This window comes from Anomalospiza imberbis, chromosome 16, assembly GCF_031753505.1.
Source record: "Anomalospiza imberbis isolate Cuckoo-Finch-1a 21T00152 chromosome 16, ASM3175350v1, whole genome shotgun sequence".
NCBI classification, from domain to species: Eukaryota; Metazoa; Chordata; class Aves; order Passeriformes; family Viduidae; genus Anomalospiza; species Anomalospiza imberbis.
Genome location: NC_089696.1, coordinates 4,173,710 through 4,200,928, shown reverse-complemented (window position 1 = coordinate 4,200,928; position 27,219 = coordinate 4,173,710). Strand labels below are relative to the sequence as shown.

General features: G+C 39.9%; 1 protein-coding gene across 30 annotated transcripts in view; it reads right to left on the bottom strand.

Moving 5' to 3' along the window:
- The window catches only part of RBFOX1 (RNA binding fox-1 homolog 1), a 1,156,138-nt gene that overhangs the window by 549,518 nt on the left and 579,401 nt on the right, over positions 1-27,219 (bottom strand). For 2 of the 30 annotated variants that reach the window (XM_068206685.1, XM_068206695.1), the window contains exon 1: positions 13,452-13,475. The exons of 27 other annotated variants lie outside the window; for them this stretch is intronic. In XM_068206685.1, the coding sequence (XP_068062786.1) occupies positions 13,452-13,460 (9 nt within the window). In that variant the 5' untranslated portion in view covers positions 13,461-13,475. Of the gene's footprint in view, positions 1-13,451; positions 13,476-18,326; positions 18,346-27,219 lie in introns of those variants that run through there. One more of the 30 variants, XM_068206698.1, reaches the window with a different exon arrangement.

Below are 27,219 nucleotides of genomic sequence, written 5' to 3'. Positions count from 1 at the left end.
GAAGATGAGTATAAAAAGGTACCTGCCAGAATACTAATCTGGAGATATCCCAGCCAAATACTTATTTTTCCTTGCAGAGAACAATAACCTTCTTTCTGGGCTAACAAAACTGCATCTGCAAAAGCAAGGCAAAGAGGTCAGAGTCTATTCCAAAGCCACCGCTCCTACCAAAAGTCATCCTTTTCCCTGGGATGGGATTTTTCAAGACCCAAAAGTATGTGACTGCTCAGACCAAAAGCAGATTTAGCTGAAGGCAAAATGTACTCTCATTTGAAAATGAAAACTATTAGCTATATGCTGAACAATTATTGGACTCAGTGTTTTTTACCCTAAATTTAGAGCACATGTACATTCAAAAAGCTCTAGGATTTTGCTTTAGGAACTGCCCCAATCTTCAAAACATAATGCAAAAACAACATTAATTACACAAAATCAGCAGCTGCTACAGTTTGCTTTTAGTTTTGCCATGAAACCTTTAAGAATGGAGCTCCCGCTTAAATATAACAGAGCTGCATCAGGAGAAAAAGTACTGATCATTTAAAACCAACAAGAAGAATTTTCTAGAGATTGTTTTTGTGCTGATGCACTCCAACTATTTCATGTATCGTAAGAACTATTCTAGAGACAAAGTATCAGATGTTTTGGGGAAGGTTTGATGAGGACTTTTCCAGTGGCTTTTTGGTGGCTGGCACCAGAGTCACTTTCAAAACACCTCCCTGGGAGTTCTCAGCTCTCACCGGGCTCCTGCCAGTTAAGGCACCCCAGAGCCCAAAATGTGCTTCTGATCAAAGCTGTAAGGAAAACCCAGCCCTGGAAGGAGGAGAGGGAGACACTTCCATCAGAACAATGAACTGCAAATTGACTAGAAAACTTTTCTGGGATTCTAAAGGAATACATTCTAATCCTTGCTGTACCTGATTCATACACTGTATGAATCAGTCTGTGAATTCATACACTTCAATCTCCTGCAGCCAAAATCAATATCATACTCTGAGGCTAGATTTCTCTGGTGATAGTAATTTTCTGTTAATTCGTGTTTATAAAAAAAATTTCAAAAGGTTTGCTTTCTAAAGATTTGAAAAAAATATGTAGGTTTTACATGAATGAGAATATAATTTTTAGTCATGTTTAATTCAGTAGCTTAATGTAAATATTAATGAAAAACAGTCTATTGCAAAAAAGGGAATTAATTTAATTGTAATAACACTTCTCTTTTGTACAAAAGATTAGTCACAAAGGCAGTCAAAGTCAGAGGGATGGAAATGCAAATGGATCATTTACAGCTGAACACTGGATTTTGCTCATTTGCAGAGCACTCCTGTTTACACTTCTAATCCAAGAAAAAGAAATTATTGATTTCCAAATTGCCAAAAGCCCTGGAAAGTAGCCTGTGTTGGCAGTGGAACCAAGATGAAGAGCAGAGCCAAGTTCCAGCAGCAGCTGAAGCCCCTATCAGGCCTGACACAGAGCAATAGGATGCCCTGCAGGACCAGGGCTGAGCAGGGAAACAGAGATGGAAATAAAGGCAAAGAACGCCTCCAATGCCACAGATGTCCTGAAACAATTCCCAGGTCACCATCGGGGTAGCTGAGAAATGATCAGCACTAATCCCAGTCCTTTCCCAGCAGCCCAAGGCTGGCTCAAGCAGAGTGTGAATCATGTATTGCCAGCCCCATTTCCATCCACCGTGTCCAGTGACAATCCTTCCATTAATCCCATCAAGGGGATTCTTTTGTTGGTTTTTGTTTTTTTTTTTTTTTTTTTAATTCCATCTCTCACCGACTCAGATAGCAGAATCAAATACTGAATAATACATTCAATGAGTTACTTAATTAGCTGGGTGAAGGTGAAACAGAAAAAGCTGAGTCAAATAATGAGATGTCAAGAGCAACAGCTCAGACCAAGGAGGGATTTGGAAGATTTCTTCCTGCCAGAAAAGGAAACACAGTACTTTTCCAACACAGAATAATAAGGGATGTCCTCTTTCCATACCAGTCCATCCAAAAATACCAGCTGGGGGGAAAATACCAAAGTGAACTGACAAAAACAAGGAGAGCAGAAATCACTCACATTACAGCAACATCATTAAATAAGTCATAGGCAATTAACCAGTTTGAAACAAAGCAAAAAAAAACCACAAAAAAGCCAATCAACATAAACAACAAAACAAATAAACAAACAACAAAAAACCCTACCCAAAAACATTTTCTAGAAAAGTTAAGTAGAGAATACAAAACTGTTGTAATGTGGGATGATGATCAAGCAAGTAGGTTTATGCTCATTTAAGAAGAGGCTTTCTTCTCCCATATATCAAATAGCTGAACAGAAATTTCACTGCTCTATTAATTAAATCTATTTCATTCTCCCCATTGCAATCCAGAGTCAGGGCAAGTCTATTTTTCTGCCCTTAGCATTAGCTGAGGGCTCTTGTAATCAGACAAAATTACAGTCAAAACTAGCTAATAAATCCTTGCTTTATTTCTGTGTTTGGACAAGCAGCTGGATTTATCCCTGCTCTGCAGTCTCCAAGGGATGATTTTGCCAGTATAAAGGAGCATAACATTACATTTTGGCCCATGCATGTTTCCAGGGGACTCTGCCAGAGACCCTGGGTACTGGCAGAAATTCAAAGCACTTATTTCCAATGGAGCTGAACAGAGAGACTGTACTTATTTAGAAAAATAATAAGATTTAAAAACTGTCATTGTTACAGAATTGTGAGTTGCAACTCAAAACAAACACGTGGTCCTCAAAGCCCAACTGGAAACCTGCAAGATAAACTGAGGTTCTTCCCTGACTAACTCCTCCTCACAAAAAAACAAGCTATGTGGTAATTGTTATACTTTTAATTTTCACCAAGTCCATTGGATCTAGGCAATATTGGCATATCCCTGCACTATCCTGAATAAATTAGTGCCTGTCTATCAGTCATCCTTGCCAAAAGAAACTTGACAGTAAAAGTAAGCAAAAGTGAGAAAAAAAATAGAGAGGTGTAAACAGCAGTGAAGGTGTGTCATGGGATATGGGATTCATCAAATCAGGCAAGGCAGAAGGCAGTAAAAGAGTTGTTTAAAAACCCCAGGAGAAGTAGGATATCTCTTACTAATCTGAACACCCAGAATGGTGTTCCACAGCTGACCAGCCCTACAACACCTTTACTCAGCCATAGTAAGGAATAATCCCCTGGCAGCAGGTCACCTCCACCACTGAAGGGAGCAGCTGGGAGAATGGGACTTTTCTGCAAGGACAACTTCACAAATCCAGCCCTTCTGAGTTTCTTCACTCTGATTCTCCCACTCTGCACCCACACGCAGGTCTCACTTTCAAAAATATACTCAATTTGGTTTTTTTGTTGTTTTTTTTTTCTCCCATCAAGTGCATCAGAAATATTAAAATATCTTTATCCTGAACAGCTTAATCAATCTATTTCACTGCAAAACATTCCATCAACTCTCCAGACTGCCAGGCTAATAGAACAGGTCATGGGACCTTGTGGCATCAGAGTCTTGTTCCAGTGGCAAATACTTCCAGAAAAAGAAACAACGTCATGTACACAACCTACGTGCATTATTTGCACTGCAGCCACAGGATGGTTCATCACGTACAAATAGTAAATATAAATGTAAACCTAATTGTTTCACCTTCCAAAATATAGGAATAGAAGAACAGTTCACAGAATGTAGTAAAATCTGGATTTAATCTTTTTTATTCCTCATTTATGGGTTGTTTCTACTGTCATTTCTTAAATACCTTTAAGATTTACTTCCAAATCTTAAATCACTAAAAATCTCAGAAACAGCCATCTTAAAATATTGGAACTTGGAACACATTGTACTTCAGAGCTGAATTTCCTTTTCTCTCACACTCATACTGGGTATCTATAAATGTCTAAAAACCAAAACTGTTGCCTTAATAGATCTGCCTTTAATGAGCTGCACAATTGATCCAGATAATTGATAATGCAGCACTGCTTTGGAGAGTCTCAGCAGCCTCATCCTTAGGATTTCCAGATGCCAGGGCAAACACCATGCACCTTAAAATTTCAAACATATGGAACAAAACTTTAGGGGAAAAAACAAAATTGCAGAGTTGCAAAAGGAGTAAAAAAATATTATTTACTGCAAAAATCAGTAACATTGACAGGCACCATGTTAGAAGCTGAGCACTAAAATTAAGGTTGTAGCACCTCTCTAAAGGAGCATGTAATTTTATTAGTAAAAGTAAAGAGCATTTCATATGAAGGACTGCATAATGGTGAATTTGGGGGGTTGTTTTTTGTCTCCTCCTTAAAAACAAGAACATTCCCAGCTGCAGTGTCCAGCAGGCTGGAAGAACCCTGCAGAGTGGAACATTCCCTTGCTCCTGCAATCACTGTAAGGACATGAAGTTGTGTTTCTTAATTCATGGTGTCAAGCTCTGAAAAAACATTCCTACATATGTAGAGTCAAAAATGGTGTGGTGAATACAGTGAAAGCATTCCATACTGTAGCCTTCAGGCTTAAAGAAAATGACTTTTGATTAGACTCATAAATTACAGAACATGTGGCTCCAGCAGTTGTCAGGAGTTATCAGATAACACAAACTTTACATGGAATCAGAACTAATTCCTGCACAGTGCTACTGCTGTAAAGGCTGCAACAACAATGGCAGACATATCATTAAATGGGCAAACCTAGAAATATAATTAAATTAACTGATAATCATCTCTCTTCTTCTATCCAGACTCTAATTTAATGCACTTGCAAATGTAATGAGGTTCACTGAATTGAAAAATACAGTGGAAATAACAGAAACAAGATTAAATTAATTGCACAACATACTGATAAGAAAGCTTGCCTCAAATTATGTGAAGCACATTTCTAAAAGCCATTAAAAGGCCAGTCACATATCATGCATCTTGATGACAAATAACGCATTTAAATTATTTTTTTACTAAGTGGAATATCCATTGTGTTTCCTAGAACCATATGCTAATTGGCTTGTGCTCTCTCATCTTCAGGTAAATAAACATGTGAAGAACACTTGGGCAGTGAAAAATTAAAATGTGGCTAACAACCAAAACTACTTCTGCTTCAATCATTTCCATGTGATTCACACTACAGAATTTGAGATGAAGACATGCTAAATGCATTTATACCTTGCAGCAGCTTGGGTGAAAAATTGTTTTCCTCCATCAGATACCACCATTTAAATTTCCACAAACAGGAATAAAGCATTCCTTCTGCAGACAAAATAAGCAGCTCTCAGTTGTGCCTGGAAGTGTTCTGGATGATGCAGCATCTCTGAAGCATCATCAAACATACAGAACAACCATCCATTTTTATTGGTTGTCTTTTTCTTAAAAAGAACCCTGAACAGGAATTCCACCATCTCTCTAGATACCCTGTGCAAATCCTCGACTGCATTTGATGTTTTAACTTAAGAAACAAGTAAATCCTCACATAAAAGCATATTAGACATTTTAGATAGTTTATTTGAAAGGAAATATTTTCTGGCAAGTGCCAGTAGACCAAAATTTCAAACACTAGTGGGAGCTACAAGGCATCCCAGTGCCAAGTATTTCACTGGAATCCGGTCAAGTAATTCCAGATTTGTATTTCCTTACACCGAGATTAACAAAGGATTTGCATTAGCAGCCAGTGACAGGCCACTTCAGCCCACATTCCCCTGACACTCCTGACACATTCCAGAGGGCAAACAGAGGGCTGGAACCAGAGCTTCTTGTTCTAACACTGAAAAGCAGACAGTGGCAACTCCCAAGTTGGATTTCTGAGCAGCAACATGCTGCAGTGACAAGAGGAATACAAAATCACAGCTGGCCAAGACGCTCCTGAGCTGGAGAGCAAAGAAGAAGGGAGAGAAATGTCGAGAAATAGTGAATTAAATCACAGGGCATCGTGCTTTAATGCCAGGGCACTCAGGTCCTGACCAAACAAAAGGTCAAGCAGACACTTGGAAGAAGGTGAGAATTCCACTAATATCAGCTCAGTTGATGAAATGGAAGCCAAGCAATGAAAAGGCTCCAAAGGCAGAAAATTCTGATGACACAAAACTTCCCTCGTGTTCTTGTTCTTTCAAAGGCCTTTGTAGAAAATTACCCAAGAGAGGCTGAATCAGTTTTCTTACAGAGTGGATTCATCTGACCTGGCTTCCAGTGTCTGGAGGCAGCTCTGCCAGGCTGGGCATCCTCTGCTCTTCTGCTCACCAGGACAGGGCTCTCCTGAGCAGGATCCTTCTCTGGGGGTACCATATTGAATTGAAATCACCAGACAACACATGCTTAATACACTGGAACTTAAGTCTCATCCTGTTTTTACTGCAATTATCCCTTCCTCGTTTGGGACCTTTAAAGATATTTTAGTAAGTATTTATATAGAGTTCGATCATATTTTTCTAGCTTCTGTGTTTTTATAAACAACCAGTTAAGTTATGAGCTTTAATAAAGATCACTCTCAGGATTCCTTGTAAAATTGCTCATTATTCACTAAATATTCAATTCTTAAGGAAGAGAAATAGTGAAATTAGAGGTGTATGGATATACTTGGGGAGAATTCCTAGAGGGTCCATGCTGTTATAAACAATGCTTCAAAAGGGAAACTCACTGTTTATACTGCATATATGTCTTGTTACTTATGAAAAACAAGCATTATTCCAGGAACAGACGGTTTGTCAAGGTGGCCATACATGATTTATTTTCTATTTTCAACATGCCTCCAGTATAACTTTAGTTCCAAAAAGATCTGGTCCTGAGATCCATTAAACACTGACAATAGAGTAGAAATTGGTGTTAATTAGTCTGGGCCTCCTCCCAAATCTCTACCAATTAAACAAGTGTTTAGTGCTATTAAGCTTACATGTTATAAATCTTTATCTGCATAACAAAATGTGTTACAAAATGGAAAAGGAAGAAGCAGGAGAATATGGAAAAAGTAAAAATCTGAAACCAAAAGTAGATGAAATGTTAAAAAAGGAAAACCAGCTGCTTCCTTTTCTTTCCCTCAAAGTTACCAGAACAAATAGGCATTTTAAAATTCATAATTCTGTGTGAGATTAATATCGCGGTTTTTAGGGTTCAAAATACATTTTACATGTCATGTAAGAGGGCAGACAAAACTGAATTCTCCAAGGGTGATTTCCCTACACAGTCTCATGTATTGGCCATACCATTTGTAACATAAGGGAGTAAAGCTGAGAGGAGGACAGGGGTGGGAGGAGGGAGAAAAGCTTTCTAATCTACTTCAAGATAAAAGTAAGACTTGGAAACTTGTGTGAGAAATAGAATTCTAATGCAGGGCACTGAAATGAACCAGTAAACACAGAAGAGTTTCACATTCAGCAAGTCAGGTGTCTAAACAGAGCTTTGTGCTTTGAAGTGCTGGTTCAGAACAGTGCCCCTCCAGTTCAGTGCCTCACCTCTCCCTGTGCTCACTCCAGGTGCTTCAAAAAAAGACAGAAACAAATGGCCTCTGTTCCCCACACCTATTTTGTTTCTAAAATCACTTATGACTTACCTACTGCTGAGATAAAATGCTTATTTACAGGTACTTAAATATCTATACAAATGTTTACAGGAAAAATCAGTCATAATATATTTCTGAGCAGAAGCAAAGTGTCTTTTTTGAAAAATTCACAACAAGGACATCCAAACCCAGTGATTCCACAGCCTCTCTAGACCCTTGCTCTGGGGTTTGTGCAACTTCTTTGTCAACAATGTTTTTCTAACGTCTGGAAAGAATTTCCTGTGTTGCAGCCTGTGTCCATTATCCTTCCACTGCACTTCCAGGGAGTCTGGCTCCATCTTTTGTGTGCATTTAGCTGGTTAATAAAGCACCAGCTTGATTCTTCAAACAAACTCCGGTCTCCCTGCACCTCTTTGTGTCTCATGTGCCTCAAGCAGCAGCAGGTGCACGGAGATCCAGACCAATTCCCTGCTGAGTTCAAGCACTGTCCAGGGGGAGCATAAAACCAGCTTGTGCTCCTCTTCCACTCTGGGACAGCCACTGGAATCCCAGTATTCTTTCCTTCTGCAGGCAAGGTAATCAGTTAGGGGCAGGAAGCCTTGATAAAGATGACAGATGCATTTTCTGAGCAGGAGCAGTGGCAAAGGCTGCAGGGGTAGAAGGTGACAAATTGCATCACAGTAACAGCAGCTCTCACAAGCCTTGATTAGTCTGCACTGGCTTCTCTGCCAGATACATCATGGCCAGAACTGGTCAGAGGGTAAATCTGTATGAGAACAGGAAATAATTGCCTAACAATAACAACATAATGGTCACCTCAGTTTTTAAAGATGATGAAACATCCCCATCCAGCTGGAGAGAACATAATTTTTGGCTAATGTTCAGGAAGCAAATGTTGGTATGCTGGACCAGCAGAGAGAGTATGAACAGCCAATCTAATCACTGGCAGCTCTCTTCCTCACACATCTAATAAAGGTACATTTTGCACATGGCATATTTTTGATAAACTGCAGGTGAAAATGCAAGACAGGAATTTGCTAAAGGAGCGGGAAAAAGGGTGTTTTGCATAATCACTTTTAATAGGTGTAGGAAAATAAATGGAGGAAAGGTGAGGAGGATTTTAAGCATATCCAAGTGACTTGCAGCTGGGGTGTATAAGAACACATCTATCATCCTAATTGTTGCTTAGTCTTGAGTACTTGACAAGTAGAACATCTGTGTTTAAATAACACAGGCTTGGATAGACCATTCCAACACCTTTGGGATTCCTGCCCTGCTGTGGGAAAGATCAAAGCACAGGGTAAGCAACACCTGTGTGTGTCCCTGGGACACAGGTGACACCAGCAGGCTCAGTGATCCTCCAGCAAGGACCTGCTCTGTGGGACCTGCCTTCCCACCAGGCTGTGTCTGGCCAGGTGCTGCCTTGGGAATCCCCCAGTCTGCCTCAGAATGAAAACAAATTCAGCCTTTGGGATTCACCCACGGTTTTGTGGCTGTTCCTGAGTCCTGCCTGTGTCAGCTCATACACTAAATGATAAAACACCTGCCAAAGCTCTTGTTTCTGTGCAGGAACACGGGAGAATCCACCTCCTGCATGGCCAGTCCATAGCTGGCTGAGCAAACAGAGGAGGGGTAAAGAGGCATTTAAATGACCAGTACAATAATGCCACCAAGACTGCACACTCACTCAAGGCAACAGGAAGAACTGTTTTGGGAACTGAAGGCATAAACTCAAAAAGCCCCTCTGAGGACACTAAAAGCCCAGAGGGCCCTCCTGTGGGGTAATGTTCATCCCACCCCAAGTTCTGTACTGGCTGAGGAACGTGCTCAGCCCTGCCCACAGGAGCAGGCCAGAGCAGCACTGCTGGAACCTTCTCCAGGATCCCTGCTCTCCCACAAGGCTGAGAATCATTTACTTTCAAGTCAGGGAGCCTAATGCACAGTTCAATGGATAAGCAGAAAGACAAGGACAGCTGGAAAGGTCACTGCAATAATTAAAACTTACACCTCATGAATTACACAGTGACTTTCCTTCTCCATTTCTTGACATGACGTGCACTTGTTGGTATGAGTAGTGATGAAACTGTGGCAAAGAACCCCAGCTCATCACCCCACGCAGATTCAGGGGCCAGTGTAGCTTTAGGGAGCTCAGTGTCTCTCCACGCTGGCAGTGGAGCTGCTCTGGGTGAGCCTGAGCCCTTCCCGGGGTGTCAGGAGCTGCCACAGGTCCTGGAGGGCACAGCTCCAGGCTGGAGCCAGCAGGGCTCTCAGAGGAGCTGCAGCTGCTCTGCCTGGGGCTCACCCTGTTTCCTCACAGCTGGGCAGCATTCCATCCCTTCTGGGACACGAGGTGTCCCCCAGGTGTCCCCAGCCTGGCTGAGGGTCCCCCACTGCCAGAGCCCGGCCTGGACACCCAGAGCAGCTGGCAAAGCCCGGGCATCTGCCTCCAGCTGCACCCATGAAACGTGATGGCAACAGCAGCCCACGCTGCCCCTAATACACAGCCAGCACGTGCCCAAAAACCACACATAAACCCGAGAAAAACCTGTCAAAGCATCAGAAAAGGTTGTTTTCTTGCCTGACCTACCCAGTACAGCTACCTACCACGTGCCAGGCCTCCAAGATGAGCCCCTTCTCAGCGTTCACAAAAACATCCCCTCAATACACGTGTTTTTTTCCTTGGTACTCAATGCTTTTCACAAACCTGACAGCCAAGCACATCATACACAGAATAAAGACACCTCAGGAGAGGGGTGGGAAAGCTGGTGTGGAAACCTTGTGAATAAAGCCTACAATAAATCTAATCCTACATATCACAAACCATGCACAATTAGGGGGGGTAATAAGGAACTCCAGCTGCAGGATTATTTGTGTTTAGTATTTATCACAGGATGCTATCAAGCTCATAAAAGACTGGGCTTATGAGAGCAATACTGTAAATATTTTTTTTTCATAATTTCTTTAACACTCAACAACAAAAAAATCAACTTCGGTAAACACCAACATGTATCCTGCATAAAAAAATCAGACTGAAAACCTCAGTTTTTAGTCAACTGTCTTAAAAATGTCTTTTCCCCCTCCATTCTGTCAGGTTACCATGGGATTTACCAGGACTCTTAATTTATGGAGATGTTTTCATTCTGTGTCTGAAAGCATGCATATAAATACATTCTTGTCACATTAAATTCTGATTGCTAAGTCCAGAAGTGAATTTAGGAGAACACTTAAATACAGTCAGTGTATTTCTCAACTGATTTTCAAAACTAGATTATGCTTTTTAAAAAGCAAGGGGTAGAGAAGAGTCCTTTAGGCCACTGAGGGTCACAAATTCTACTGTTGTTTCAAAACCCCAGTTTTGAAACTGAAAAACTTCAGTTATGAGGCATTTTTTGTTTGTTTGTTTTAGACAATCACCAAAGGAAGAAATAGTTTGACCCTTTATACTTTTTGGGTCATTAATCTCAAACCTATTGGTTCCAAGGAGTGAGGGAAAGTTCAAAGAACAGGTTCTTTATCCCAGCTGCAGTTAAATTGGCCCAGCGATTTAATAACATTTTAGCCTCAGAATGAGCAAATTAGGAAGGTTTCTCCATTTATTTCCCTTTTTTACTTTTATTTTTTCTGCTCTGCCCACTATAAATACTTTTGAATATTGTGAAGGCTCAAGTTTATTTGCACTGATGGATCTTGGGTTAATAATGAGGACACAACACCCCAGTTTCAGCAAAGCATCTTCCCAGGAGGAGCTTTTCCTCAACCAGCACTGCTGTATCATAGAATTATTCTAGAACCCCATAAACTTCTTTTTTAAAAATGCTTTGGAGATATAACATCATGTTCCCCTATAGAAAATGCAGGTGGAAAACTGGCATCACAAGCACAAAAGAGAAAGAAAACCTTTCTGTCAGCCCTGGAAAGCAGCACAGCTCTCTGCCATGAAATAGCCAAGGATCCCTTAGGAATTACTTTACAAGTCTGAATGGTCAAGAAACTATTGGAGAATGGATTAGAGATCATACAGAGTATTAAATGCTCAGCATGGCCCCTGCTGACCAAGGGAACGTTGTTTATTCTCTGCTAGGCAGGTCATCAGCTAATCTCAAAATATGAGCAACACCCTGCACCTCCTCTTGCCTTGAAAGAAAGGCAAAGCCTACCTGAATGAATCTCTTTCACTCTGTGTAAGATTCCTGTGCATTGGTTGGGAAAGTGCTGAAAGAGAGGAACAAATGCACTGTGATCCCACTTGGACAACGGGCATATTCAGCTCAAATATTCATGCAGTTCTCGTGGCTAAATATCCCCTATATTTAGGAACACAGCAAAACTGCAAGCCTATGTCACATGCACAATTGCAAAATTAAGTTCTCTTCTTGATTAACCTAAAGAGGGCCCCTAATCTGTGTCTCATTTCTGTGTGTTCAACTTCAATTTAAGTCAGATCTGCTAGTTTGCTACTTGCTCTGTACTTTCTTTCATCATATAAATTATACCTTAAAAAAGAAAACCAAACAAAATAATAAACCAAACTCAAACAACACCCTTACTCACAAATTATTTAGGATTTCAAACTCCTATATTTTAAAATAGCAACATTTACATTTTGACAAGCAATAAAAGCACCAGCAATCAGAAGCTTACCAGGACTCATGGAGCACGTAAATCATAGTCACTAGTGGATCAGAGGTTTTCAAGTATTTATTCAGTATTTGTAAGCAGGTAATGACTGTCACTTCCCTGTATCCAAAACAGCTCTCTTCTAAAATGCCTTTTTCTCATTACTTCACTGTGAGGTCTTTGTATGCAGCACCTCAGCTGTGTCCCTGAGTTACCATCAAATCATCTCTCTCCATGAAGAAACAGTAAATTTGCTCTGATGGAGATGGCTGTTTCATTGCTTTGGCTTTCCTGTATGCATTGTGTCATCAGCCACGTCCTTCTACTGACTGACCTACTGCCTCAATGGTGAATTTAACCCTTGCAATTGCATTGGACTGTAGGAGAAGCTCTGTTCAGATATTCTGATTTGTCCTATTAGTCCCACTGGTACTGATTTTCCAAGAGTTGATGACACATAGTAAGCAGTATTAAATACCCTTCAATCAGATTCCACCGTGTAATCATTACTGATCTCTTGACACCTGTCACACCTATCCACTGTCAGATGAGAGAAGTTCCCTGACCCATCAAATCCACCAGCTCTCAAATTAAGACAATGAAGGGCTTTGACAGAATTCTATCTATATCTTTCAGAAAATATTAATGTGCTGCACTGAGGGCCAAACAAAATAAGTGTTTGAGAGGCAAATGAGAAATTCTAAAGCCCTCAGACAGCACTATAGAAAAAAGGAATCATTGAAAATAATGGCTCCATTTCCAGGAAAAAGAAACTCATTGTCAAGATGGGATTACTTTTGAAACTTCTAACACTGATGCCTTCCACACACTTACTGGTACAGCCTTAAAAGCCACATGATACATCAACCGAACAGCCCAGAGCTGGAGCTAAATTGGGTTTTCTCTTTTACATGTTGGGTTTGATTTTCTCTTGTCAGAATGTGCATAGAAATTCCAGGTGTGAATGTTTTAAATGAAAACATTTCATGTTTTTAAACCTGATGATCACAACCTGAACTTCTCTACTGCTACTGTTTTGATTTTAAAATTGAAATAAATGCAAATATGCATCTTTAAAAGCTTTGCAGATCAATAAATTATACCAAAAAAAAAAAAAAAGACATATGAAAATGAGGAATGGAAGGGTTTACCTTGTTTCATCAAATTATCCTTAAACAAGCACGGGTGGATTGAAGACATCTTATAAATATCTCACATATTTCAGTTAGACATCTGCTACGACAATATTCTCTATTAGAAATATATATTTCACTTTGACTGGAAACAGCCCCAGCTCACATCAGCACATGCAGCAGATCCCTCTCTATAGAGAGCAATGGTAGATTTACATTCAAAATAAATTGAAAAACATACTTGAGACATGGGAATCTTCTGAAGCACCTATTAAGGCCAGGAATTCAAATCTGCTCTCCATGGCTGAAGAAACAATTTAGTCTTTCTGCACCTCTGGAATAACATTTGCTAAGAAATTCATACTTTCTCTGAAATGACTGAAAATGAAAATAATAAGCAATAACAAAAGAGATATTGATATTTTTTTTTTTACTTCTAATCTCAGTAGGACCATCTTCAAACCCTAATTTAACCACAGCTAGACCAGTCTCCACAGCAGACACTCCTGGGGTATCTAGCAAAACCCATGTTTTTTGCAAAACTCAATCAGTGCTCTGAATTAACTTCCCCCCCCCCACCTCAATTTATGAATATCCTGGTTGCCTGTAACTTCATCACATAACTTTAAGTCCTGGGAAACAGAATTTAAGCCTTATAACCTGGTACAACACATACAATTATCATGGGATTAAAGAACAAAATGTGTAGGCAGTGCTTTTATTGCTGTTGCAATAAAAGCCTGTATAAAATGGAATAAGCCAACTCAAGATTTAGCTAACCACCACATACCTTCTAGGCATTTTTAAATGAATAGTTCCGACTTTAGTTTACAACTACTTAAGCATCAAGGATTCTTTAAAAAACAAAACAAAGCAACACAAAGGAACCTTGTACATAAATAGGAATAAACCAACACACTGTAAATAATGTGATATCTGTGAAACAAAATGTGGGCACTGGGCACAGGTTGGACTCTGGCATCTTGGAGGTATTTTCCAACCTTAGTGATTCTATGAATATAAAAAGCATGCAAAAAAGAATGGGCTATTGATTAGCTCATCCAAATCTTATAATTCAAATGTTTTGAGAGTTAAACCTGTGCGCCCCCCTCTAACAGAAAAGAATGGGGGAAAAAATGTGTCAAAAATCATAATACATTTTTTAAAATTCATAATTGTACCACAGTCTGATGTTGTGAAAGCTGGCATGAAAAGTGAAATGCAAAGTGTTGGTAACAAAGATGTAGGATAAGGCTATTTTGGTAACATTTGTGGTATTTTTTTGCCTTTTTTTTTTTTTTTTTTTTTGTTGAAACCCTTAAATAATTGAAGAACAGCTATTTAATACAAATGGCAAAAAAAAAAAAACTTTTAGCAATTAGTGTGTTTATGTTGTTCTTGCAAGGAAGGAACAACATTTTACAGTAATTGCCTTGTAAGAAGGTTATTTTCCATGCTGCAATTCCAGCTGCACCATAGATTTAATAGATATGCCTGTAATTGTTAAAACATGACTTTTACCAATGCTGAATGCACCAGTGAAACACAGCTGCAAGAGCAGGCAGTGGCACAGATGAAATGTGTGAGTTAGAAGGTGAGCTGTGCTGTCCCTCCTCCCTCCTCTGAGCTGCTGCTGGGGGCCAGAACAGCCTGCCTGGCTCCCAGGGGCGTTTGTACCATGGACGTGGCTCGCAAAGGTTTTATGCTTTTGTAAAAGATTTCATGTCCTAATTTATTTGTCACAGTTCCAGGACTTCTCTGACTCCTTGGAAGCCCCCAGAGGCAACCCACTTAAATTTCAAGCCTCCAACCATAAGCACTGTTCAACTAAGTCCCACCAGAGGGAGGATTTGATTACAATTCAGGTTTTTGCTACTACAGCAAACCTGACACTGGTTCAGCACTTGAGATGTTCGACTGTGTAAGGGACAATGCTCTTGAGTGGCAATAACAGCTCAATCAACTTCCCCAGAACAGGGCACCAGCTATTTAGGACAAGCCCAGGACCGAGAAAACATTTAACTCACACTGTTCTCCAGTGGGTACTTACTGCTACCCACTGGCTGCTTATAATGCTGCCAGATCCGGAAAAAATATCAATTAACACAGTATTTGCTGCTATCAGTAAGCTTTTTGTTTCATGTAATTTCTTGCTTTAATATCCTCACTTTACCCAGAATACTTTATGCAGTGCTTCACTCAGTTTCAAGGCTTTCTTTGTCTGGCTCACACCTGGTAGCAACAGGGACAGAGTCCCTCTAGAGTTTACAGTTTGGGGATTTCAATGAGTTTTGTCCATCTGCTTTTCCACACAATGATGTTAATGGTTTTACAGGAGCTCATCCTGAGGAATCACAGCACACAGCATCTCTGTTTACAAACCTGAAAGAGTGGACTCAAAGGTATAATTGTCCATATTCCATGGATACAAACGTTGCTAAGGAATCTCACATACACTTCACCTGTTTTTAGAATGTCACTCCAACTAGTCTCTGCTTAGAATTCTAAACCACCTCAGATATGGGTAGGATTTGATCTTTCCCAAAATAAGATGTGCACAAGTCCAGGGGGAGGGAAAGAGAGCAGGCAGAGGGAGGAGAAGAAAAGAGAAGCCACGATATCCACAAAATAAATAGAGAAATCTGATAGTTTGCAGTAAGCATACAGCAGACAAACTGTCCACAACAGTGGAACAAAGAAGGCTCTGGAGTTTACAGTAATGGGCACAGCAATTAATAAGACATATAGCACATGGTAAAATCCGTTCTGCCATCTGTGTCTACTGTCCCCAAGTGGAAGCTGGGCATGTCTGCCATGTTCATCAGCATAAAGATTGCTACTCCATGCCAAGTCTGATTTTATTGGCTCCTGTTAGTTCCAATGGTAAAAATCTATCAGCATTGCTATTTAAAGCTTCTCATAATAATACCAAAAACTCCAAACAGAAAACACAAAACCACATAGTACTGGAAATTTTTCCTAACCTTAATGCCTTCAGGGCAATTAACATCCTATGTTGTGCTTATGAATTAGTTTTCATAATTGTCTATAAATTATTACATTTATCAAAAATGTTGCATATAACAAGTTATACTGTAAGAGTGGCAGAACTAGAGTTACTTCTCTGAAGCATATTTAAGATCTGATCCAGAAAAAAGTATAATACACTTCAATTTAAAGTGAACATCAAGATCATGAGCAAAGAAAATAAATATTTTTTCTCTTGAACACCTAGATAATTGCAGGGGGCTTTCTATAGGCTTCTCTTCTTTACATCCTCAAATCCCCTGTACTGACAATGCCTCCAGCAAAAGGCAGGGCTTGTACCCAGTGCAATCTGTCACAGCATTTTATAAACAGTATCTGAATTGTTTCCAACCACCAAGAGCAGTTTGTTGGGCTTGAAACAACCTTCTCTTTGCTTGATGCTGAGCCATGGGCAAGTGGCTGGAGAGCACCTCCATGCAAGCCAAGAGCTGGCTCAGGGGCTGCAGGTGCAAATGCTGCCCCATGGGTTGGCACAGTGATGTTTGTACCCGCAGTCCTCCTGTTACCACCACAAACTGCTCCTGCTCCTCCCCTGCTTACACATCCCCCTGTGCATGGGATCTATTGCAAATCCATATATTTCTTTCCCATGGTAGCTGGGTTATCAGTAATCACAGTTATCTGGAGACAGATGAGGATTTGCACAGTAGCCTCTACCTCAGGAATCATCAGGCGACTGCTTTTTGCAATTATTCCTGTGGAACGAGAGCTTCACAGGAAACTCCATCACACTGAGAGCAAAACAAACCCCAGAGAAGGCATAAGAGACATGATTTGGTTTCAGGAGAGAAAAGCCACTTTGTGGGAGCTCATGTAGGACTTCCCACTTTATGAGTCACACAGCAGTCACAGGGACTTGTCATAGAATTTACTTCTGCAAGCACCAAAGGACGACTGTCTTTAAATCAGACATGTTAAAAACACTACATCTTCTCTTCAAAAGCAGCTATATTCTGTAACACCTACACATCCAGAATAAATTAGCTTTCTTATTCAGTGGTGTCAACAATGGTAAGCCCCAGAGAATAAGGGAGAAAGAGTAATGCTAGCCTATGCCAAAATACTTATTAATTACACCTCCTTTCAGATGCCTCCCTTGTTGAAACCCTGTTTGGTGCCACATGAAATCAGGAATAACACATAGTCTTTAATTTATGAGCAATAATTTGGAAATTGCCCTCAATTTTTACCTCCTGTTCATTGCAGCAGTGTTCAACAATGCTATATAAAGGAGGAAGATATATTATCCCTTAAACTTTTCCCTGCACACAGCTCCCTGCTGAATACCAGAGAAGAATCTAATCTAAGGTCAAAGAGGTGACTGTGCTATGAGGTATTTATCTGCTGCCCACCCCCTGAGATGGCAATAGTAGTAGCTGATAGTGTCAGCTGTGACACTTTTGCTGTAGCAGGCATCTGCCCATTACCAGGTGGAGAGAAAACCTCAGCTCATTTCATACATGAAACTGGAGAGCTGTCATCTGGTAACAGATTTTTATTACTACCACGAGTGTATTTGAATTCAAAGTAATGAACTGGAAGTACAAAATTCCATATTCTGTAATCCCACAAGCCATGCAATTCTTCCTCTTCAGTTACTGCTGAATATCTCTATAGCTTCCTCTGCTGCTCCTGATTTAATATAATGCTATCAACAAACCTCCTTAGTGAACAGGGTCATGGCAAGATTTACAGTGCTTCTTCACAGGCCTGCAGGTGAATTTATTTTACCCAATATATCCATTTAGATCCATTTTCCTCAGAACATTATTCTTCAAAGACAACTTAGCGAGTTCTTCAGCATCAGATAAAAGTCAAGCTAAGTGGTGCAAAGATGACAAGGTGTCCTGCATGACCTTAATCAGAAGTTTAAGTGCAGGATAAAAGTGAGAACTCAACCGAGAGCCACTACCCCAAGTGTCTTTTTTAAAACGTCAAGGAGACAAATGTTGCTGCTCAGACACTTTTTTTTTTTTTTTTTTTCCTCCAGACTGACACCCACAGCTTGTGGATTGCATTCAGCAGGCAAGGATTGGAGCAATATTCTGAGAAAAGCAGTGTCACTCACCAAACCTCAACGCACTATGTGAGAAAGCTCAAGGCGTCCTGTAATGACAATGGACAGGGCATTAATGTGAAAGAATTGGAATTTTTATCCATAGGTTTAGCACACAGTGTGTTATTGAGCCAGCCTAAACAAGCCCTCACTGCCCTTCCCCTTCTTTTCCATACATTCCAACCCCCACATGGCTTTTTCTGTCATGTGTGGTGTCACACACATAGGCTCTGGCAGAACCAGAACTTCCAAATTATTACAAAACTGTTGGGAGAACCTAAAGCAGCTTTCCAGTGCCTGGAAGAGAGCTGGAGAGGCTCTGACAAGGGCATGGTGTGACAGGACAAGGGAGAATGGCTTCCCACTGCCAGAGGGCAGGGATGGATGGGCTATGGGGGAGGAATTGTTCCCTGGCAGGGTGGGCAGGCCCTGGCCCAGGGTGCCCAGGGAAGCTGTGGCTGCCCCTGGATTCCTAGCAGTGCCCAAGGCCAGGCTGGACAGAGCTTGGAGCAGCCTGGTGTGGTGGAAGGTGTCCCTGCCATGGCAGGGTATGGAATAAGATCCTGAAGATCCCTTCCAACACACACCATCCTGTGATTCCATGATTCTGAGGTTTAACTCTAATCAAACCCCTGCACAGTACCTGTGAGTTAATAAAGTAACCTGGTTTTAGAAAGATTTTCTTCCAAATATTTGGCCTCTGGCTTTACAGTTGCAGACAAAACATCAAATAATGAAATTCTTCTTTCCATGCACACTCAACACACAACAGAGCTGATTAGGTTTCAATATTATAGAATCAAATTGCTTGAAGTTACAATTTCTTATTTTGTAAATAAAAACAATTTGATGAAAGATAACATAAATTTTGGCACCATATTGACCCAATTAAACCTCCATTTCAGTAGAATTCAAAAAACAGCCAAAAATAATCTAATTAAGAAATACTAAAACTGGACTTACTCTGTGTGGTGATGAGAATGACATTAAAATGGTTTTAAAAGACCCAGACAGCTAAACAAGGTTAAAAAGCATAACTTTACAACCAAAGCAGAGATAAAGAGAAACCACAGAGACACACAACTTGAAGAATTCCCTGACTCTGTGGTTCTTTGGAGGCACTGAGGGGAGGAAGTCCCTGAGCAGCAGTTTAAAGAATGGCAGAAGGCAAAGAAAACTCTTCAGCCAGCCACAAACATCCCTGTACTACAGAGGGATGCAGGACTCTTCAGCCTCTGGATAGAATTACTTCAAACTTCCCCTGACTTCCAAACTTCTGGAGGGCTTGAAACGTGGATGGAGAACAGGCCTGCTAGAAGGGAGCAGCCAAACACAAATTTTATGCATATTCATAGAGTGAATCTGAGTTTTGGAGCTGCTGGTAGTTGAAACAAAGATAAAAGAATTGCGAGAGTAAGGAAGAAATTTCACATGGATGAAATAAAACTGACTGATGTGACAGCTTTGATCATTGTTCAGAAGCTGGAAAACAAAACTCCCTGTGAACCTCCGCAGAGACACGGGGTGTGCCAAGACCTGGCACAGAGAAGTTTTCTTGGGGAACACAAGTAGGCAGGAAAGAAGTAAAAAAGGACATGGAGGCAGCTTTTGGGAGGAAACCAGAGGGTTTCATCCAAAAAGTCTTATCTGAATGTTCATGATCAACTAAGTCTACCAGCAGAAGCAATGCAAAATGACACAGAGTTCTGTCTTGCGTGTAAAATTGTATTCAGGTGAAAGATTGTCTATTAAACATTAATACAAAACCCTACGTAATTAAATCCTTTTCATTTTTAACAACAGATAATGAGCTCCACCAAACATTTAAGCTTTTTCACTTAACTTTGGTAATATAAGAAGCTGAAATGTACTGAAACAGACTTCCTTTATATCAATTTATGATATGATCTCATATATGCATATATGTGCTTACATGTATACATGCATATGTTTGTAGGAAATTTGTACATTAATCAATATTTATCATTCTATAGTAACTGAAAAACTATCCTACCGTAGATACACAAGAGAAAACAAACAGAACAATGCAGAGACTAGATGAGATACCTGCTCTGTTTTCAACAATTCCTATTTGTTAGCTTTTTTAAAAAGGATTGATCATTTTGGGAACATCTGCCTTGGTAAAGACTTAACATCCCCAGCCTTCCACTGATGCGCAAGGGCAACAGTGTTCATCCCTCCACATCTCTCCCCAGTGATATGTCAGAAATTATATTCCTGATGTTCACAAATTTATACAAAACACAGTGGGAAAAGGAAACAGAAACACTTAGAAAAGCTACTCAGATAAAAGGGGAGCCTTTTTCTAGTTGATAAATGCACTCAGTAGCACATTTCTTTATGTAATCTCTCTTCAGACAGCAGAAGGAAGCCTCGGCAGAATTTATTTTTTTTTAATAGATGAAACATGAATCATTTTATCTTTAAATTACATAACATGAATGCAAATTAACCAGTATCCTTAGACAACTGTGAAGTTGATGAAGTGGCTCTTAAAGTCAGAAGATACCAGAACTGTGGAGCAGTTCTTTGTTACATTGCCTGCAACCCTTAATATTTCTCCAGACCAACATGAGAAAAGCTGGAGACATTAATATCCATTAGAGGGAAAGCCTGGTAGGGATTTGAGAGTGCTCTGGCTGCGCTGTAATCGATAGGTTACCTGTTCAATAGAGGGCATACATTACTTTTACTCCAAGACAAATACACTGGAAGTTATGTTTTGTTTCTGTCATTGAGCAGCTTTTTCTCATCCCAGCTTTTGTTGAGCTTTCCTTCCACAGAGTAATGAGCCCAGGACTTTTTCTTGACTAAGGGGGGCCTTCATTTTTCAGAAAAATATCTGTCCCTCATCTGACATAAAGCACCACTTAAGGATGAAGCAATGGCATGAAAGGCACAATAGAAGCAAAAAGCAAGGAGAGAAAAAATAAATTCCAGTGTAGTCCCTGTTTCTTTAGGGAGTAAACTATTTAACTCTATTTCCTGACAGAGCAGGAAACTCTGTGCCGGTAAACAGCCAAGTGTTGAGAGAAAACAAGAACAGCTGGCTGAGAGAGGCCCAAAAGCTTGGTGGCAGTGGCAATGTAGACAAAAGATCAGTTTTAAGAGGGATGAAATTAAGAGACTCTCTAGCAGCAATCTGCTCCTCCCCTTCCCACTTCTCTCCTTCTTCCCAAAAGGAAAATGTGTCTGAGCCCTTCATAACATCAGAGAATTTGGGTGGGGGTTTATGTGTGAGTACAGAATCTGGTTTTAGCTGATGGGATCTTTGATGAGGGTTGAAACGCTGACATGAGAATAAAAGGGATCCATAACACCATGTTCTAAAAATAACTGAAGCTGGAAAGCAAAAAAGGGAGAGGGGAGAAGAAAAAAAAAGTCAAAAAGAAAAGGGAAGTAAACAGGGGAAAAAAACCCAGAGGGCTGAGCAGGGAGAAGAAAGAAAAAAAATAAAAATGGGCAACAAACTACAAAAAGCAAGAGAGGCAACAGATTTACAGAGGAGTGTGTCCAGAACAAATGACACCAATTCCTTGGAATCAGTGCAAAGCTTCAAGTTTCACACAATTGTCTGCTAGAAGAAAGGATGAACAGCTACATTTATTACAGTTCTTCCATGTAAAAGATGGGATGTGGGTTAAAGAGGGAAAGCCTGTGTACACAAAAGATAGAAGAAAAGCAATGGTTGGAAAAGAGAAATATTTGAATTATTGAAAACCAGCTCATTATTTTCTCTTGCATACATGATCTCAGTAATGGTTATCTGACATTAATGACCATCTCTACTATGCAGGCAAAGAGGTGCCTGGCAATCCACTCAAACATTCCAGTTAGTTTCCTTCAGCCTCTTCTAGTTCAGCAGGAACATTTGGCTTTACATGTCCCAGAGTGGGAGCTGCTGGAAGAGTTCAAATCATTTCTATAGGTCAGGAACAACCTGATTCCAAGCACTCAGGGCTGACCTTTCCTGCTCAGCAGTGCAGGAACATCCCTGGTGCAATCACCAGGACCTGCATGTCCTTTATTACAGACAGCCACGACCACCAGCAAGGGTATCTATTGAAAAAAAAAGCATCCTTAGTGTTTGTTTGTGTCATCCTGAAAAGCACAGGTTATCTTTACCCCCATCTCAACCCCTGCATCCTGCCAGCTCACCACCACACCAACTCTTAGTGCTGGAGATGGGATAGTTAAAAGCTCCAACCACAAATCAGTTCTAAAGTCCTAAAATAAGAAGAAAAACCAACAAAGAGCAAATGGAATATTCCATCATTATTACCATTTTCCATCAGTATTTTGATTTATGACCAGCATCTGCAGTACAGTACAGCCAGTCTTTTGAAATACCTGCAGCCTAAAAGGAGAAATTTAATATGCAGCTTTATTAAGAAAATAAAAGCAACTGTGAGCCACTGGGGAGCAGCGTTCCCAAACTGACACCCACCTCTTGCCAGGAGAGATGCAGTGTGCAGCCATTCCTCAGATTATTCCTGCCCACAGAACATCATAACTCACCCCCAGGTGGATGCAAATTACTCCTGGATCAATCCTGATACATTACAGTCCTTCCAGAATTTGCTGATATCCCATCCTAGTGTTTTTGTTTAGATATTATAAGTGTAGAATGTTATGGTCATGAAAAACAACTGCAAAATTACAGAGAATTTGAGGAAACCCTGTAAAATAAAGGGGTTTTAGTAAGTGTGCAACAGGCTGTACAGTTGTGTACTGCAAGGTATTTCAAAAACACAAATTGTAAGCCAGATGCCAAGCACACAAGAACACATTGTCTGAGTAAAAGAAAAACTTAGCCTTCAGCCTCACAAATGCATTTGATAACAAGGGTTTTACTGCACAAAATGTGTGTGTCCAAGACAAGATGGAGTCCTACAAAAGCAAGCTGAGAGTAGTTCACCAGGTGAAACCCAGGAAACCTCTCTCACCTGTGTCTTGGGAGTCTGGACCCCTGGACAGTCTTAATCTCATAAAAAATAAGAGATACCAAAAAATAAGAGAGTCTGTAACTAATAGCTCATGATAGCATTATTTTTCTTCCTAAAGTAACAAATAGAATCACAAATATCTATGTTTAAACCTGGGCATCCAAACATGGGCTTACCCAAGAGTCACAGCTGTTCCCAAAGCATTTTTTCCCCCATGGATGTCAATCACAATTATCCAGGAATAAATTACACAGCTAAAACATCTTTCACAAGTCCTGTTGTCCACAAGAACCATGCTGAAAATGTTATTTTTCTGTCACTTCAATTTTATGTTTTAATATAAATTTAGTGCTACTAAACAGTAGATTCAGAGGCACAGTTCATTGCAAGCGATGTGAATTTCATCCTGCCTGACCCAGTGCTACACGGACAGGTTGGGCTGCACTTCATCCCGCTGACAATTTAAACTTTTCTGCCCTTGCTGCTACATGAGCTTTGTAGTTTAGTGTTTGTTGTTAAAGGGTCAGCTCCTTTTGTGCACAGCAGGGTGTTAGACTGGAACTGCTGTCGATTATGGCCATTAACTAGAGGTACAAGAAGACTCAGGGGTGTATTTACTACTTTTGTTGGAAGCATCCTAAAAATACAGGCCAAGCCTTCCAGTTCCTGCTCTCAAGAAACCTGGTACTGAAATACACAGGACGATGCCTCATAGCAAACAGTGAATGCAGTAAAAATCCTCTCAGTAACTGAATGTGCTTTCAATATTATTTTACTTGTATTTATTCTTGCTTTCTCTTTCTACTGTCTTGTTTTATATCCTTCCTTCTGTTATTTCTGACTGGAACTCTGCAATTCTCTTTCACACCCTGAACCAATGCTTTGTTGATGGCTCATTGTTTACTGCATTTCTGACTTGCATGTCTTCCTACTGCAAAATCAATACAGTACTTGGATTTAACATAAAAAGTGAGTGCTAACAGTGCTTTATTCTGTAGCTAATAACAGTCCCATATTATTACTTTTTATGCCCAATAAAAAGTGAGAAACTGCCAACTATGGTACTCATGGCAAAATCGCAGCCTGAAGCTCAGAAATAAACCTTAAAAGCCCAAATTACAAGTTGGGCATCCCATGGCTGACTTAACTGCCCATGGAACTGGGTTTTAACTACCCATGGTACTGGGTTGTATCTTCCCATGGTACTGGGCTTTATCTACATGCTTAACTAGGCTTTATCTACATGCTTAACTAGGCTTTACAGCAGAGGTCATAATTTAATCTTTTCCAGGATGTCTATGGAAGAGCACAGCAAAAGAATCAGCTCAAACCCCAGAATATTCTAAAGAAGGATCCCAGGGAAACTGCAGCAAGCAAAAATTTAAAGAGCAAAGGACTAGGGGGGAACAAAACAGTACCCACTGCACATGTGGAATAATAACCATATTATAAAACTATGGAATTGTCCATCCCCCAGTGAAGATCTTGTTTGATTATCATCTTCCATCACTGATGTGAATGTAAGCCTGCCTACATCCCTAATTTAGGGTTTTATTCAAGCAAATATATCTTTAAGAGACTTTGTTTGTATTTGTCACATGTACCTCAAATTGCTGCTTTAATACTCAGAATCAGTTTAGTAAGTCTCAGTGCTATTGTCTCATTTTGCTTGGAAACACATAAATTAAATAGCAAACCCTTTTTTCTTATATAACAGCATAATCAGCACTGGATATAATATTTGTTATTCCTACTATAAATTTTTGACATGATAATATAGATCTCTTAGATATTAAAGTAAAATACTTGTCCTGCCAACTACAAAGGTTGAAACACCATCTTTTAACTACAAAATGTGGCAGAAGTAGTCTAGAAGTAGTTAATTCAATGCAGATCGAGTCCTTAGATGCAAGACGATGTTAATAATTACAGGAAAAATTAGATATAGTTGCATTTAAACAAGTGCCACATGAAACACGCTTGACCATCTGGTAAAACTGTCTTAGGGTAGGATGCTGGCAGATATTGCATAATCATCTGCATATGACAGATAATTTTAGCCAAATCTAAATTAAAAAAAATGTTCTCATACTTCTTAAGAAAAAAAAAAATTAAGCTGCTTTTCAAACTTAATAAATATCTGAAGTTATTTAATATTTATACTGTCTGAATTCCATATAAAAACTACCATGATATAGACACAAAAAAGAACAGTATTTTTTTAACTCCTTTCTATGTGTTTTAAACCACAAATTGTTTGCCTAGAATTTCTCCTGTATTTTTTTCCTTCAAACATTTTCAAAGCAGTGGTTTAGAAAAGGTTAGCACAAAAAATATTCTTATGCTACTCAACCACTCTGCAGTACAAGGACTATTTGCACACATAGTTTAATGACCTGGGACATAAGAGATTTGGAATTCCTCTGGAAAGGTTTTCTGAAAAAGAAAAACATCCACAATTGGTAAAGGTTGTCCTTGCAGAGCAGGTGGTGAAGTTTCCCAATTTATACAGAAATCTATGCAGTCATATCTCATTTAACTGTGTTGATTTACAATTCATTATTTAAACAGTGCATGGGAAAAAAGTGCACTACAACAAAATGTTATCAGTACTGAAGGTCATTCTCTAAATAATAAAATGAAACATGTTTCCTAAAGCCAACTACTACAAAAAAAGAAAAAAAAGGGAGAAAAAAAATTACTTGAACGTCTAACAAAACAAATATTGTCATTGAAGACAATTGAAGCTTATAGTATTTATTCTAAATACAATATGGAATTAAAATTGACTGAAGGGATTTGATTTTCCTTAAATACATTAGAACAGCTGAGAAGGAATAGAAAACCTGCTAAACAATTTACAAAAAAAAAAAAAAAAAAAAAAAAAAAAAAGGAACAGCCCTTCAGGTGGATTATCTGGAAGGACAGCATTTGTTGTCTGTGCAGTCAGCCGCACTGGAATGCCACAGCACCTTCAATTATGCAGCTGCCCTGGGAAATTCATGTTTGAATCACAGGTGGGAAGGAACATCCTGAGGGCTTCACATCCTGCTCACAGTAGGGTCAGCAACCTTGCTCACAGCAACCTGGAGCAAGTTGCTCCCCAGTTTGTTCTGGGAGATTCTGTTGATGGGTTTAGCTGTACACCTGGAACCCTGTTGTACTATTTGACATTTACTGCAGCAGAAGTATCTCCCCTTTTGGTAGCTACTCATCCTAAGTAGTGGCTGCAGTCTTTTTAAACAAACGCTGTGTGGATAGAAGCAAATCCATGACCCAACATTTTTTTATGTACGACCTAACATGGCTCAATTTTCAGTTGTTCCACATATTGTCCTGAAACATTTTTGAATCACTACAGAGCTCAAAGCAACTGGCACTTATCCCACCAAATAGAAGCACCTTGATGAGATAAACTAATCAGCAATCCAGTGTGCATGCTAAGTTTCTTTTCACATCCTCTCTTCTATAATTTCACCATGCAATTCATTTGCCAGCCTGGTGCTCTGAGTATCACTTTCAAACAAGCCACAAGGTCAGGAGCAGTGAGAGCCCCTCAAGGATAGTGACTGGTCTGCAGCTCAAGACAGATCACACCTTGTTTCCTCTGAAGAAGAACAGTTCTCTTTATCAGCTTGTGTTTCTGAAGGGAATACTATCACACAACCTAATCTGAGAGTGCCATAATGAACACAGCCCTTTTACAGCCCTGCTGCATTCCAAAGGCATCAGCAAGCACTTCTGGCCTAAGAACATCTGGAATAACTGCTGGGGTGTGCCCTCGACTGGATACAACCCGGGAAAAGTATTTCAAAGGAAACTGTGCTGGCTGCTGTCTTCTCTGAAGTCTCCAAAATGGCCTGAACATTCATTTCCACAGAGAAGTGCTATAACTACCAAGAGATCCACGTGTTCTCTGCTTTTCAGCATCCAAGTAG